This window comes from Rhinatrema bivittatum, chromosome 10 (assembly GCF_901001135.1).
Source record: "Rhinatrema bivittatum chromosome 10, aRhiBiv1.1, whole genome shotgun sequence".
Classification (NCBI taxonomy): domain Eukaryota; kingdom Metazoa; phylum Chordata; class Amphibia; order Gymnophiona; family Rhinatrematidae; genus Rhinatrema; species Rhinatrema bivittatum.
The window spans coordinates 60,680,899-60,694,159 of NC_042624.1; the positions used below are offsets into that span (position 1 = coordinate 60,680,899).

Genomic DNA, 13,261 nt, shown 5'->3' on the forward strand with positions numbered 1-13,261 from the left:
CCTGCTTATAATCCCAGTACCCAGGAAAATAAGGGGCATTATTCCATCTATTTCATCATACCCAAGAAGGAAGGTTCCTTTCGCCCCATCGTGGATCTCGAGAGCATCAACAGACATCTACAAGTGATTCATTTCTGCATGGAAACCCTACACTCCGTGATAATGGCCGTACAAACAAGAGTTCTTAACCTCTCTGGACCTGTCTGAGGTCTACCTACATATTCCAATCTAACTAGACCATAAGTTTCCTATTCTTTGTGGTACTAGGTTGCCATTATCAGTTCTGGGCACTGTCCTTTTGCCTGGCCACCACCCCCAGAACAATTTCTAAGATTATGGTGGCTGTAGCGGTAGTGTTGAGAAAAGAGGGAATCCTGATGCACCCGTACTTAGATGAGTGGTTGACTTGGGCAAAGTCCATGTAGGAGAATCTGCGGGTGACCAACAGGGTGACCTCCTTACTTCTGGAACTTGGTTGGGTCGTAAACCTGGACAAAAGCAGTCTCAAACCCTCCCAGTCCTTGAAATATCTGGGAGTCCGGTTTGACACCAAGGAGGGCAAGGTCTTCCTCCCGACCACGCAGATAAGAAAGTTGATATCCCAAGTGTGTTTATTGAACACGATACGCCCGACGGTGTGGAGCTATCTTTAAGACCTTGGTTTGATGATTGCAACCCTGGAAGTAGTGCCATGGGTGAGGGCACACATACAACCACTTAAATGCTCCCTGCTATCACATTGGAACCCACAGTCTCAAGACTATTTGATTTACCTCCACTTACCGATGGAAGTATGCTCCCGGCTCCAGTGGTGGTTGCAGGAAGCTCATCTGGGCAGGGATGAACCCCTGTCTCCTCCGAACTGCTGATCCTCATGACAGACGTGAGCCTCCAGGGCTGGGGAGCTCACTGTCAGGAACTGATGGCCCAGGGGTGTTGGACCAAGGAAGAGGACCTCTGGAACATAAACCGCCTGGAATTTAGGGCAGTCAGATTGGTATGTGTACAATTCAGCCACATACTCCAGAGTCAAGTGGTCTGCGTAATGTCAGAAACGCAACAATGGTAGCCTACATCAACCTCCAGGGTTGAACCAAAAATCAGTAAGTGTCACAGGAGATAGCCTTATGGAATGGGCAGAAATACATCTACAGATGATCTCAGCCTCCCACATCACAGGAAAAGACAACGTCAGAGCAGACTTTCTAAGCAGGGAGAGTCTGGATCCAGGAGAGTGGGCAGAGTTAGCCAAAGCCTTTCAGCTGGTAGTAGATCACTGGGGTCTCCTGTCCATCGACCTGCTGGCAGTTGCAGAAGAGATCAGTTGACCCTGGGAATCGACGCTCTTGTTCAGACCAGGCTGGAAGAGGAGCTGCTATACGCCTTCCCTCCATGGCTCCTTCTAGGCAGAGTCATTTGCAGAATCGAGCACCACAGGGGATTAGTGCTACTAGTAGCTCCAGATTGGCCCAGGCATTCGTAGTATGCAAACATGCGGAGACTCCTGGTGGCCCCCCCCCCCGTGCCTTCCACCGCACAGGGACCTGCTACAGCAGGGACCAGTCCTTCATGAGGGTCCGACTCGATTCTGTATTAGTCTTCCCCTTGAGAGGGCTTGCCTGATGAAGCGAGGATATTCAGCGGCAAGCCCCTCGGATGGTCAAAATCCCACTAATTCTGGAATTTTTGCAGGATGGCTTGAATAAAGGTTTGACCCTTGACTCCTTGAAGGTCCAGGTGCAGCGCTCTCCTGTTTCAGGGGCGAGGTTAACGGAATCCGCCTGTCAGCTCATCTGGACATGGCCTGTTTTCGGAAAGGGGTGAAGCACCTCTGACCACCCGTATGGTGGCCGGTTCCCTTGTGGAATCTTAATCTTGTATTGGAGCTTTTGGCAGGGCCTTCCTTTTGGCCGCTGCACAGTCTTTCCTTGTGTTTATTAACCCTGAAAATGGTGTTCCTGGTGGCTATATGCTCAGCACGTCGCATTTCTGAACTACAAGCATTGTGTTGGGATCCGTTCCTCCGGATGACTCCAGGAGTGTTACAGCTTTGTAGCATTCCATCTTGCTTGCCAAGGTAGTCTCAGAATTTCATTTGAATCAGTTCATTTCGTTGCCATCCCTAGATAAACACCTCTTCCGCCATTTGATTGTCAGTAGGCTTTTGGTGAAGTGTCTGGAAGTTTCAGAACTGGTCCAAAAGACGGATCGCCTGTTTGTCATTCACAGTGGAGGGAAGCAGGGCGAACCAGCTTTGTGGGCTACCATAGCTCGCTGGATTAAGGAGGTTGTCACAGGAGCCTATGTGGAGGCATGAAAGCTTTTACACCTTCAGGTTAAAGTTCATTCCACTAGGGCTCAGGCAGTCTCATGGGCGGAAGGTAGAATGCTGTCTCCCGTCGACATCTGCCAAACAGCGACGTAGTCCTCCTTGCACAACTTCTCCATGTTCTATCGCCTGGACGTTCAGGTCTGGGACGACGCAATCTTTGCAAAGGTGGTATTAACCGGACTGCGGGCAGCTTCCTGCCCTGATCGGGATTACCTTTTGTATATCCCATTGGTCCTGAGTCCATCTGGCTACACGCTAGGAAATGGAGAAATTACTTACCTGATAATTTAGTTTTCCTTAGTGTAGACAGATGGACTCAGCATTCCTCGCATGGCTTTCATTAAGTTATTTTATTTATTTCCAAGTTCAATGTTCTCTGTAAGACATTATTCTATATACTGTCAATTTTATTGTTATAATGTAAACCGAATTGATTAGTAACTTTGTTACTAGAACTTCGGTATATAAAACTGTTAAATAAATAAATAAATAAATAAATGGCTGCCCAAGAACGGTGGCAAGGATTTGCCCGTAGAGTGAATATTGATTCCAAGAGGTTATGGGTAAGCTGTCGTACAGTCCCTAGATCAGGACATCTATAATCTTACTGGGGTTCAGTGTTTGTTTGAGTACAGTTACGGTTATCCGTTTTTAATCAAGTTTTTTCAATAGTATGTCCACAGTGGCTTTTGAAGAGAATACTGAAGGGCTGAGGTCACTGCAGGAGTTTATCTACGGTGTGAGGTCAGCTTTGAAACCTGACTCCGTCTACATCTGCTAGCAGGGGAGCATAATCCCATTGGTCCTGAGTCCATCTGTCTACACTAAGGAAAACAAAATTATCAGGTAAGTAATTCTCCATAGTTGACCTTTACTTCCATAAAGTAAATGCAAGAGTAAATTTCCAGTAATTTGGCTAACTGCAGTGTTACTTGAAGAATTTGTTTAAAAAGTTTAAAATAAGCTTTATAAGATGCAGACAATGCAGGAAGAATAGGGACTGCATTTTGCAATTATACATTATAACAGCACATGTCAGAATCATAAGCAAATAATGCATCTGAACAGCAAGGAACATCTATAAATAACACTATTACTTAAAGTGCTGTTTATAAGAGCTTTGTCAATCATTAGGTGACCAGATATTGTTAAGTTAATATATTATTGGCATTAATATAAAGTTAAAGAACGTATATGGGTATGTCGGTGACCTTGGAGGAGGTCGGTATGGTGAGTTATAGTGCGGTGTGTGGATGGCGTGTATGAGTATGGTGGGGAAATAGAAAAGGGTTTGGGAGGGGATTTTAGGAAGGGTGGGGAATAGATTTACCTGGTTTTAGGGAGATGCTGAATGAAGAGGTGGTGATTTAAGGAAAGGATGTGTGTGTGCGAGGTGGGGTAAATATGAAAAACAAGAGGTGATATGCTATTATTTCTGGAAAGCTTTGATGTTGCATTCTATGGCAATGTATAGTTGGCCAATCTGTTTATTGTTCTGAGAGATAAAAAATGGAAATGTACGCTGTGTACTGTGTACAGCACAATATCTGGTCACCTAATGAATGACAAAGCTCTTATAAACAGCAGAGCCTGTCAGCACGATAATCATTCTTTGGTATTGTATGAAGGTAGACCATTAGACCAATAGAGAAATTGTATGTAGCAAGTTTCTTATATATCTATAAAGTTATCCCGAGCAGTGGAATCACAAGTGGATTGTGAGAAATTGCAAGAAGACCTTGTGAGTCAGGGAGATTGGGCATCCAAATAGCAGATGAAAATTAATGTGGGGAAGTGCAAAGTGATGCACAAAGGGAAAGGTATACCATCCACACTGTATTTGCATGTTAGGTCCTATATTAGGAGTTACAACCCAGGAAAAGGATCTGGGTATCATTGTGTACAATACTTGGAAATATTTGCTTCAGTGTGCAGCTGTGGTCAAAAAAGCAAACAACGTTAAGAATTATTAGGAAAAGAATGGAGAATAAAATGGATAATGTCATAATCCCTCTGTATTTGCTTCATGATGAGACCGTACCTAGAGTACTGTTTGTATTTCTGGTTGCTGCATCTCAAAAAAAAGATATAGCTGAACTGGAAAAGGTACAGAGAAGGGTGACCAAATGATAAAGGGAATGGGACAGCTCCTTTGAGGAAAGACAAAAGAGGTTAGGACTGTTCAGCTTAGAGAAGAGATGGCTGAGGAGGAGGTATATGATAGAGGTCTGTAAAATCATGACTGTAATAGAATGGGTAAATGCGAATCAGTTATTTACTCTTTAAGAAAATACAAAAAACTAAGGGACACTCCATGAAGTTAGTAGTAGCACATTTAAAACAAATCAGAGAAAATTCTTTTCAGTCAATGTACAATTTAGCTTTGGACTTGCTGCCAGAGGATGTGGTTAAGGCAGTTAACATAGCTAGTTTAAAAAAAGGTTTGAACAAGTTTCTGGAAGAGAAGTCCACAAACTGTTTTTAACCAAGTAGATTTAAGGAATACCCACTACTTATCACTGCACGATAGCAGCATGGAATCTATTTACTGTTTGGAATCTTGTCAGGTTCTTGTGACCTGGATTGGCCACTGTTGGAAACAGGATACTGGGCTTGATGGCCTCTCGTTCTGACACAATATGGCAATTCTCATGTTCTAGACGGTGGGTATTCTGCGTTTTTCCTAAAGTTGGTCGCAAGGCGTATTACAACAAATTTTAAATGAACAAGGGCATTTGAATGACTTTCTGTCCACTCTGAGTTTTTAGAGACCTAGACCTTATCTTTGCATGTGGCTCTCGAAATCTTTAGAGAATATTGCATTGCAGAACCGGGTGTAAAGATAAGAATGTAAATGGCATTTTAAAATAGGTGTGTAAATTCTTAAAATGCTACCAGGATAGCTTTTTTGCTTATTACAATAGTGTATTTTTTTAATGAAATATTTTTATTCCATAAAGTGAACAGTAGGCAGTGTACATTTCCATTTTTTATCTCTCGGAACAATAAACAGATTGGCCAACTATACATTGCCATAGAATGCAACATCAAAACTTTCCAGACATAGCATATCACCTCATGTTTTTCATATTTAACCCCCCCCCCCCCACACACACACACACATTCTTTCCTTACATCACCACCTCTTCATTCAGCATCTCCCTAAAACCTGGTAAATCTATCCCCTACCCTTCCTAAAATCCCCTCTCAAACCCTTTTCTATTTCCCCACCATACTCACAAACACTCCATCCACACACTGCACTATAACTCACCATACCGACCTCCTCCAAGGTCATATACATTCTTTAACTTTATATTAATGCCAATAATATATTAACTTAACAACGAAACCTCGTTCCCTTGATATCATTAATAGCCAGCCATCAAGGGAACTCCTTGATGTGTGGTGATGTGCGGGAGCTATGTTTGAGGCAACCACTTTGTGATTGTCTCTGTTTATAGCTCCCATGTTTATTCTTGAAATGCTTTATTATTTTTAATTTTTAATTTTCTTTTATTTAATTTCCTTGTGCTTAGTGTTCTCTCCCTGGCGGGTGTCCCGGCCTTCCCTTAGCGTGCCCGCTTAATTTATTAGTACTTATCAATTCTTCTTGATCCAGATCGATTCCTGCCGCTGTTGTGGGGTTGGGGCTTTATTATTATTAAAAAGAATAAACACGGGAGCTATAGAGAGAGACAATCACAAAGTGGTTGCCTCAAACATAGCACCCGCACATCACCACACATCGAGGAGTTCCCTTGATGACTGAATAATATATTAACAGCATTATTAATTTTATTTATTTAGAGATGTTATATATCGTTCCAAATAAAGATCACAATGGTTTACAGAAGTAACATTCATACTATAAATCAGCACAACAGGGGGGGTTTATATAAATCTACTGAGTTGTTCTAATACATATTAACAAAAAGTCTACATCATCAGGCTAGTAGTATAGGAAATATCATTTAACAATTTTCACATGAGAGTCCGTATTTATTCTTAAGGCATTCTCTCATTAATAATAAAGGAATGAGTAATAAATTATTTTGTCCTTGTTATTGTAGTTCTCTGCATTCTGATGTTTTAAAGTTAGGATATATGCATTTTTGAATAACCATGTTTTCAGCTCATGTTTAAATTTTTCTTTCTGGTTTCAAATGTAACGCCTCAGGTAGAGAATTCCAAAGCTTTGGGCCCACTATGGAAAACACACGTTCTTACTTGTGTCAGATGAATACCCTGTATTGTTGGCACAGTGGGAGTAGTCCTTTATTTTGAGATCTTAGTATTCGATGGGGTTTGTATGGATGTATATCATGCCTATCAGACCGGTGTTACTGGAGTGGATAATTTTAAATATTAATACTTTATAATAGATTCGGGATTGTACTGGCAGCCAGTGTAGTGATATCAGCAAGGGAGTGATGTGATCAAATTTCCTTGTTACTAATAAAAGTCTTGCTGAGGCATTTTGTAGTAACTAACGATTTTGAGACATGCTGGGAGGCTGAATAATAGGGAGTTACAGTAGTCTGAGAAAATTAGAGCTTGTAAAACAGTGCGGAAGTCCTCGACAGCTAGTAAAGGTTTCAACCGATGTAATATATATGGATTTAAAAAAGTTGAATGTGGCCCTTGGGTTACCCCAGTTTTGTATGGAGACTCTGCATTCAGTCATAGCAGCGGTACACAAAGGAGAGTTCCCTGTACGTGCCAGGATCAGTCCAGACTGCTGGGTTGTGTCTCCCTTCCAGCAGGTGGAGTCAGAGAGAAATGTTCAAGGCACCCTATGATAACCCAGTGTGCCACCTACGATCCTCCAGTATTTCTCTGACTCCAGCAGGTGAAGGAAGACATACAATTGCGGTCCTGATCCTCTCTACAGCTGAGCGACTTTATCTCTATTTCAGTTAAGGGATCCCTTTATCCCTGCTGATTTTTGACTAAATCAACTTCTTGTGAGTTAAAAAAAAAAAAAAGAAATAAAACATATTTGGAACCCCAGTGTCAGTGAGCCTTGTTACCCGGAGGACCTCTGTATTCTGTTAATTCCTGGGTAGGGGGGTTTACCGGTGGGCCGGTCCCTCCCCCCTCTTCATTCCAGAGAAGTTTAATTCCTCTGAAGGGAGCTTTATTTTAGTGACATTCCAGGGAGGCGTATTCCCCTGAAGCAGTGGCTCCAGTTTTCTTTCTTTGTGGGGGGGGGGGGGGGGGAAGACAGATATCTCAGAAAGTTTGATGTACAAGGCCATTTTCTCTCTTTGTAGACTCAGTGCATAATTTTTCAGAGTTTTCTCTAACCTGCCCAAGCTGATTTCTTTTCTTCTCTATCATGACTCGGGGCTCCCGCTGTACAGCGTGTGGAGAGCCGGCAGCGCAGCTCTCCAGGGACAGTCTCTGTGTTCTTGCCTTCCCAGGAGTGAGGGGACTTCTGAGCTGCCTGTTTCAGGCAGAAAACAATCTCTGCCGCGAGCGCGCAGCAGAGACAGAAACCATGCGGCTCCCCTGCATAGGCCGGCTCCGTCCCCGCTCAGCGCGGGAACGGTGGCCGTTTTGGATTTGGCCGGCACCAATCATGCACAGCCTCGGGGGGAGGGGATCTTCTTCCATCGCTATCCCCTCCTAATCTGAGTCCCGAACGCGCGATTTTTAGCAATTCCGATGCCCTGCCTCCGGCCCTACCCTCGGGGGGGGGGGGTGCTTAAAGTGCCAGCATCCTTTTTCCTCTTTTCTACCAAAGGTGGTTTCCGCATTTCATGTCAATCAGTCGATAGAGCTCCCGGCGTTTCCAGATTTAGATCGGTCTTCTCCTCAGGCTAGAGACTTAAGGAAGCTTGATGTGAGCCACATGCTCTTACAATATTTGGAGACGACTAATGCCTTTCGTCTCTCAGGTCATCTTTTTGTCTTATGGAGCTGTCAAGCTTCTAAGACTACTATTGCACGATGGCTGAAGGAGGCCATCACTTTGACATACCTTTGTTGTGGCAGATCAGTTCCTGATGGTCTGAAGGCTCATTCGCTGCGCTCCCAGGCGGCTTCATGGGCTGAGAGCCACTGTGTTTTGCCGCAAGAGATTTGCAGGGCAGCGACTTGGAAGTCTTTGCACACTTTTGCAAAACATTATCGGTTGGATGTTAGGGCTCTGGACGTGGACTCCTTCGGCAGCAGTTTGCTGCGGGGAGGGCTTTCCGGATCCCACCCCATTTAGAGCAGCTTGGGTACATCTCAGCAGTCTGGACTGATCCTGGTACGTACAGGGAAAGGAAAATTGGTTCTTACTTGCTAATTTTCGTTCCTGTAGTACCAAGGATCAGTCCAGATGCCCGCCCAGTTCATTTTCCGGAGACCCCGCTTACTGGTTGTTTCTTGTATTTCTTTTCTTTGCAAGGTTTAAGAGACTCTGAAGAATATCCATTTTCTCCATGTTAATTTTTCCTGTATATAGTTTTTATTAGTCTTGATCTAGTCATTGATTGTCCTAATTCCATAATTTCTGCTTTGTTATTCAATATACTGGAGGATTGCAGGTGGCACACTGGGTTATCATAGGGTGCCTTGAACTTTTCTCTCTGACTCCACCTGCTGGAAGGGAGACACAACCCAGCAGTCTGGACTGATCCTTGGTACTACAGGAACGAAAATTAGTAGGTAAGAACCAATTTTCCTTTCCTGGCATTGCTAGATTTCATGGATGCATATCTGCTTATACCAGTCAAGTCGGAGCACCAGGTTTATGATTCTGGGGGAACATTTTCAGTTTTGCTGCTCTTCCTTTCGGGTTGGCAACAGCACTGTGCACGTGGAGGTAGTGGCAGCAGCAGCACTCAGAAGGGAAGGAGTCCTGGTGCAACTGTATCTGGATGACTGGCTCATTGGGGCATAGTTAACGGACCTCTGTCAACAGGCGGTACAGCAGGTCCTGGAAAGGTTGAGGTCTCTGGGCTGGGTGGTGAACATAGCAAAGAGCCATCTAAAGCTGTCCCAGTCCTTGGGGGCTTGTTTCAAGACCATAATTTCAAGGTGTTTCTCATGGAGGACAGGATGGTGAAACACCTGACTCAGGTTTGCCTCCTGATAAGGCTCTCAGTACCCAGAGTTTGGGACTATTTTCAGGTCTTAAGTTCTATGGAATTGACAATATAATTAGTTCCATGGATGTTCACTTATATGTGGCCCCTTCAACGAGATCTCTTCTGCTGTTGGAACCTGTTATCAGATGAGTTTTATCTTCCATTTCCACTCAGGGGGGAGGGGGGAAGTCCACGTCCAGTCTTTTATGGTGACTTGTCAGGCCAATCTGAAACAAGGAATGAAGTTGGAAGTTCTGAATTGGGTGGTAGTGACTACTGATGCCAATCTCTCTGGTTGGGGAGCGGTGTGTCAAGGTCAGACAGCGCAAGGCCGATGGTCGGCAGAGGAGGCATCGTGGTTTATCAGTCAGAGACAAGAAAGGTACACTTAGCATTGCTTTCCTTTCTGTATGGTTGCAAGGTCACTTGATGCATGATCGATGCAATGACAGTGGCTTATATCAACCGACAGGAGAGACCAAGAGATGAATGGTTGCCCTGGAGGCCAAGGAGTTGGTTCACTGGGTGGAGCAACATCTGACAGTCCTGGCATCATCTCACATAGGCAACATGCAGACAGATTTTCTCAGTCAGCAAAAGCTAGACCCTGGAGTGTCTACAACCAAAAGTTGTTTCTGCGATCCATTGTAGACAGTCAGTGGAACTTCCTGTTTTTCTGAATTTGGATTCGTTCGTGCCTCATGCGAAGGAATGTTTGGGTGTTGGATGTACAGTGGGCGTTGTTGAGATATTTCAAGGTGACTATTACTTTCTGGAAGTCGGATCGCCTCTTTGTGCTTTGGAATGGGCCAAGGAAAGCATCCAAGGCTAATATTGTGATTTGGCTGAAGGAGGCCATTGGATCAGCTTTCATTTGTAGGGGTCGACCAGTGCTAGAGTGTCTAAGAGTTCACTCGACTTCATCTCAGGTGACCTACTGGGCCGAGTTTCATCAAGTGTCTCCGTAAGAAATCTGTTGGGCCATTACTTGGAAGCCATTAAACACTTTCACCAGATATTATCGATTACATGGCCAGGCTCTGGATTCCATGAGGTTTGGTGAGAGTGTACTGCGAGCAGGACTATTGTTTCCCAACCAGTTTAGGGGAAGATGGGTACATCCCAGGAGTCTGAATTGATCTTGGGTATGAACAGGAAAGGAAAATTTGGTTCTTACCTGCTAGTTTTTGTTCCTGGAATACCACAGATCAATCCAGAGCCCCACCCGATCAGGAAAGTCTGCTTGTATTCGCAGTATGTAAATAATGCAGAGTTGCTTGTTGGGTTCAATGATGATCTAATTCGTGTTGTTGGAACAGGCTTCCGATTTGAGGCTTCACCTTCTACTGCTTGTTGAAGGGGCTTGGAAGACATAGCTATAGTTATTCTCATTTTGGCTGGGGACAGGTCATACTGAGGGCTTGCAGGTGGCACGGTAGGTTAAATGGCAGTGTCAGTGAAACTTTTTTTTTCTTTGTCTCCATCTGCTGGCAGGGAGGACTGACCCTGTTGTATTACAGGAATGAAAATTAGCAGGTAAGAACCAATGTTCCTATCTTCACAACTATTTGTTGCCTACAAACAAATCAAACAGGATTTTTTGGTAACAAAGAGAATTGTTTCAATTTGGATCTCTGATTGCATCTGTTACTGACAATCAGGGCAACATCTTCACAGTAAAATTAAGGATTTTCAAATCAGAGCTATGGCAACTTAGCACATCTTTGCTATGTGTTGCTAGAGGATATCTGCAAAGTTGCCAGCTGGTCTTCTATTCATACATTTACTGCCTAGAACATGCCTCCTGTTGAGAGAGTAGTTTTAACTAATCAGTTTTAACAAGCCTATTTAACAAATGCCTTCAACTCTACCCTCCAGCTTATGGCTTATATACTGGTTTCATGCTTCTCAAATAGTATATGATAGATAACAAAGATTTCCATGCAACACAAATGGGGATTCCCAGGCTGAGAGTTGCATGGCCGATCTTTGTCCTGTTTGTCCATGGAGAAAATAAAATTGTTCACATTTAACAGGTGTTCTCTGAAAACAGCAAGATAAATTAGCCACTTAATCCCATCTTCCTCTCCTTAAAATTGAAGGTCAGCTTGACAGAAAAACTGAGGAGACATGCTATGGTGACTATATGGGAAGGTCCACGCATGCTTAGAGAGACCACTCTGGTCTTTATAAGCTCTGAGTTTTCCATCTTGGTGCCATCACACACTCCCTTATGTGGCTAATTTGTCCTGTCTACATAGAGCATCTGTTACAGGTGAGCACCTTTGCTTTCTTGTGAATAAAATATTAACCAGTGAAAACACAGTAGTAATTTTATTCTGATTTGTTTGTTTTGATTTATTATATTTTTGCTTTTTAAACAGAAAGTTGTTGAGGTATGATGTGATCTGTATTTGCAGGACAGACCTGATGGAACCTGCCTGGATGCATCCAGACAGATTGAATCAGAGGGTCCAGGTTCCCCAGTCCTTATCTACTTCAGGAGCTGGTGGTCTATTTTCCCAACTCCGAACTCTGGAGCAGACTGGCCTTTTGCAGAAGGATTTGGAATCTGTTCTGTCAACAAGAAGAAACTATCCCATTTTATCAAAAGGATCAATGACTTTGCAGTCTCAGCCTTACTCTGCCTTACCTGCTTCCCAGCCTGATCCATCAACAAAGTCAGATACTAGCCAGTACAAGAAAAAACTGGATCGTATTGAGGCCCTAAAAGCAACAGCTGCTTCTCTATCTAGCAGGATTGAAAGTGAGGCTAAGAAGTTAGCTGGGAGTGGCATTAATTATGGCTCAGCTTGGAACTCAGATTATGACCACCTGCAAGCATCCCAGGATGCTGGGCGATGGGCCAAACCAGTGAGTCCACCAGTTCGAGAGAACAGTGAGGATCTCTTTTCAGCCAGAATTCAGAAAATGCTGGGGACCTGTGTGAGTCACGCCACCTTTGATGATTCTCTTCCTGGAGTGGGTAACCTTCATGAGTTCAAGAAGCTTCCTGAGACTATTAGGCCACATTCTGCTGTAACAAGCTTTGCACTAAGGCCTTCTGGTCACAGAGTAGAGAGGGCTCCCAGCGAAATGCACAAGAAACAACCTGATCCTTCTAATACAGAAAAACTAAATTATAGTCTTGATAACCAAGGCGGCATTTCCCATGATTCCAGCAGTGGATCCATCAGCGAAGGGCTCCTTTTGAGTGAGGGCAGCCTGTCTGATCGGGAAGAGGCACAAATGGAACCCTTTCCCCTCAAGGTTCCTGACATATTGAAAAAAAAAGAGTTCTGTGTTGGCGAAACTAACTTGCTAGGTCCCATCAAAGAGTTCCAGAAGGAGGCAGAGAAACATTTGCCATTATTCCCGCAGACAAGTGGTGTGCATAACAAAGGAACATGGGAAGAGCTGTCTAAAGGAAGTCCACATAGTGTCATCAACATTTTTGCAAAGTCTTACCAGCTGTTTGGAAAAGGTGAGAAAAAATTGCATTCTTTGTAGAGTTCTGAGAATTTTCCTGTAGGATATACTTTTTCTACAGATGAAATTAATTTCATGTTATCTAAAGGTAATATAACTTTTAAAATGTAAAAAATATTTTATCCATCTTTGTTTCTTAGAACATCTATTTATACCTTTCAAGTGTATATGTAATATGAACACCAAACAGACTATCACTATTTCTTACCTTTAGTTTTAATACTCTAGAAGTAAACTGAAAGATGTGCTGTGAGGAGTATAGCATCCATCCTACCTGTGCATGTATTGAATTTCTTCTCCAAATTGATTGTGTGATATGTTCAGATGTGGTACCAGTTTGTACTAGGAAGGACTTCAA

General features: G+C 43.4%; 1 protein-coding gene across 5 annotated transcripts in view; it reads left to right on the top strand.

Annotated features, from left to right (window-relative positions):
- Positions 1–13,261, top strand: part of CEP350 (centrosomal protein 350) — a 358,722-nt gene that overhangs the window by 120,779 nt on the left and 224,682 nt on the right. For all 5 annotated transcript variants that reach the window (XM_029617504.1, XM_029617506.1, XM_029617505.1 and 2 more), the window contains exon 12: positions 11,835–12,898. In XM_029617504.1, the coding sequence (XP_029473364.1) occupies positions 11,835–12,898 (1,064 nt within the window). The remainder of the gene's footprint in view (positions 1–11,834; positions 12,899–13,261) is intronic.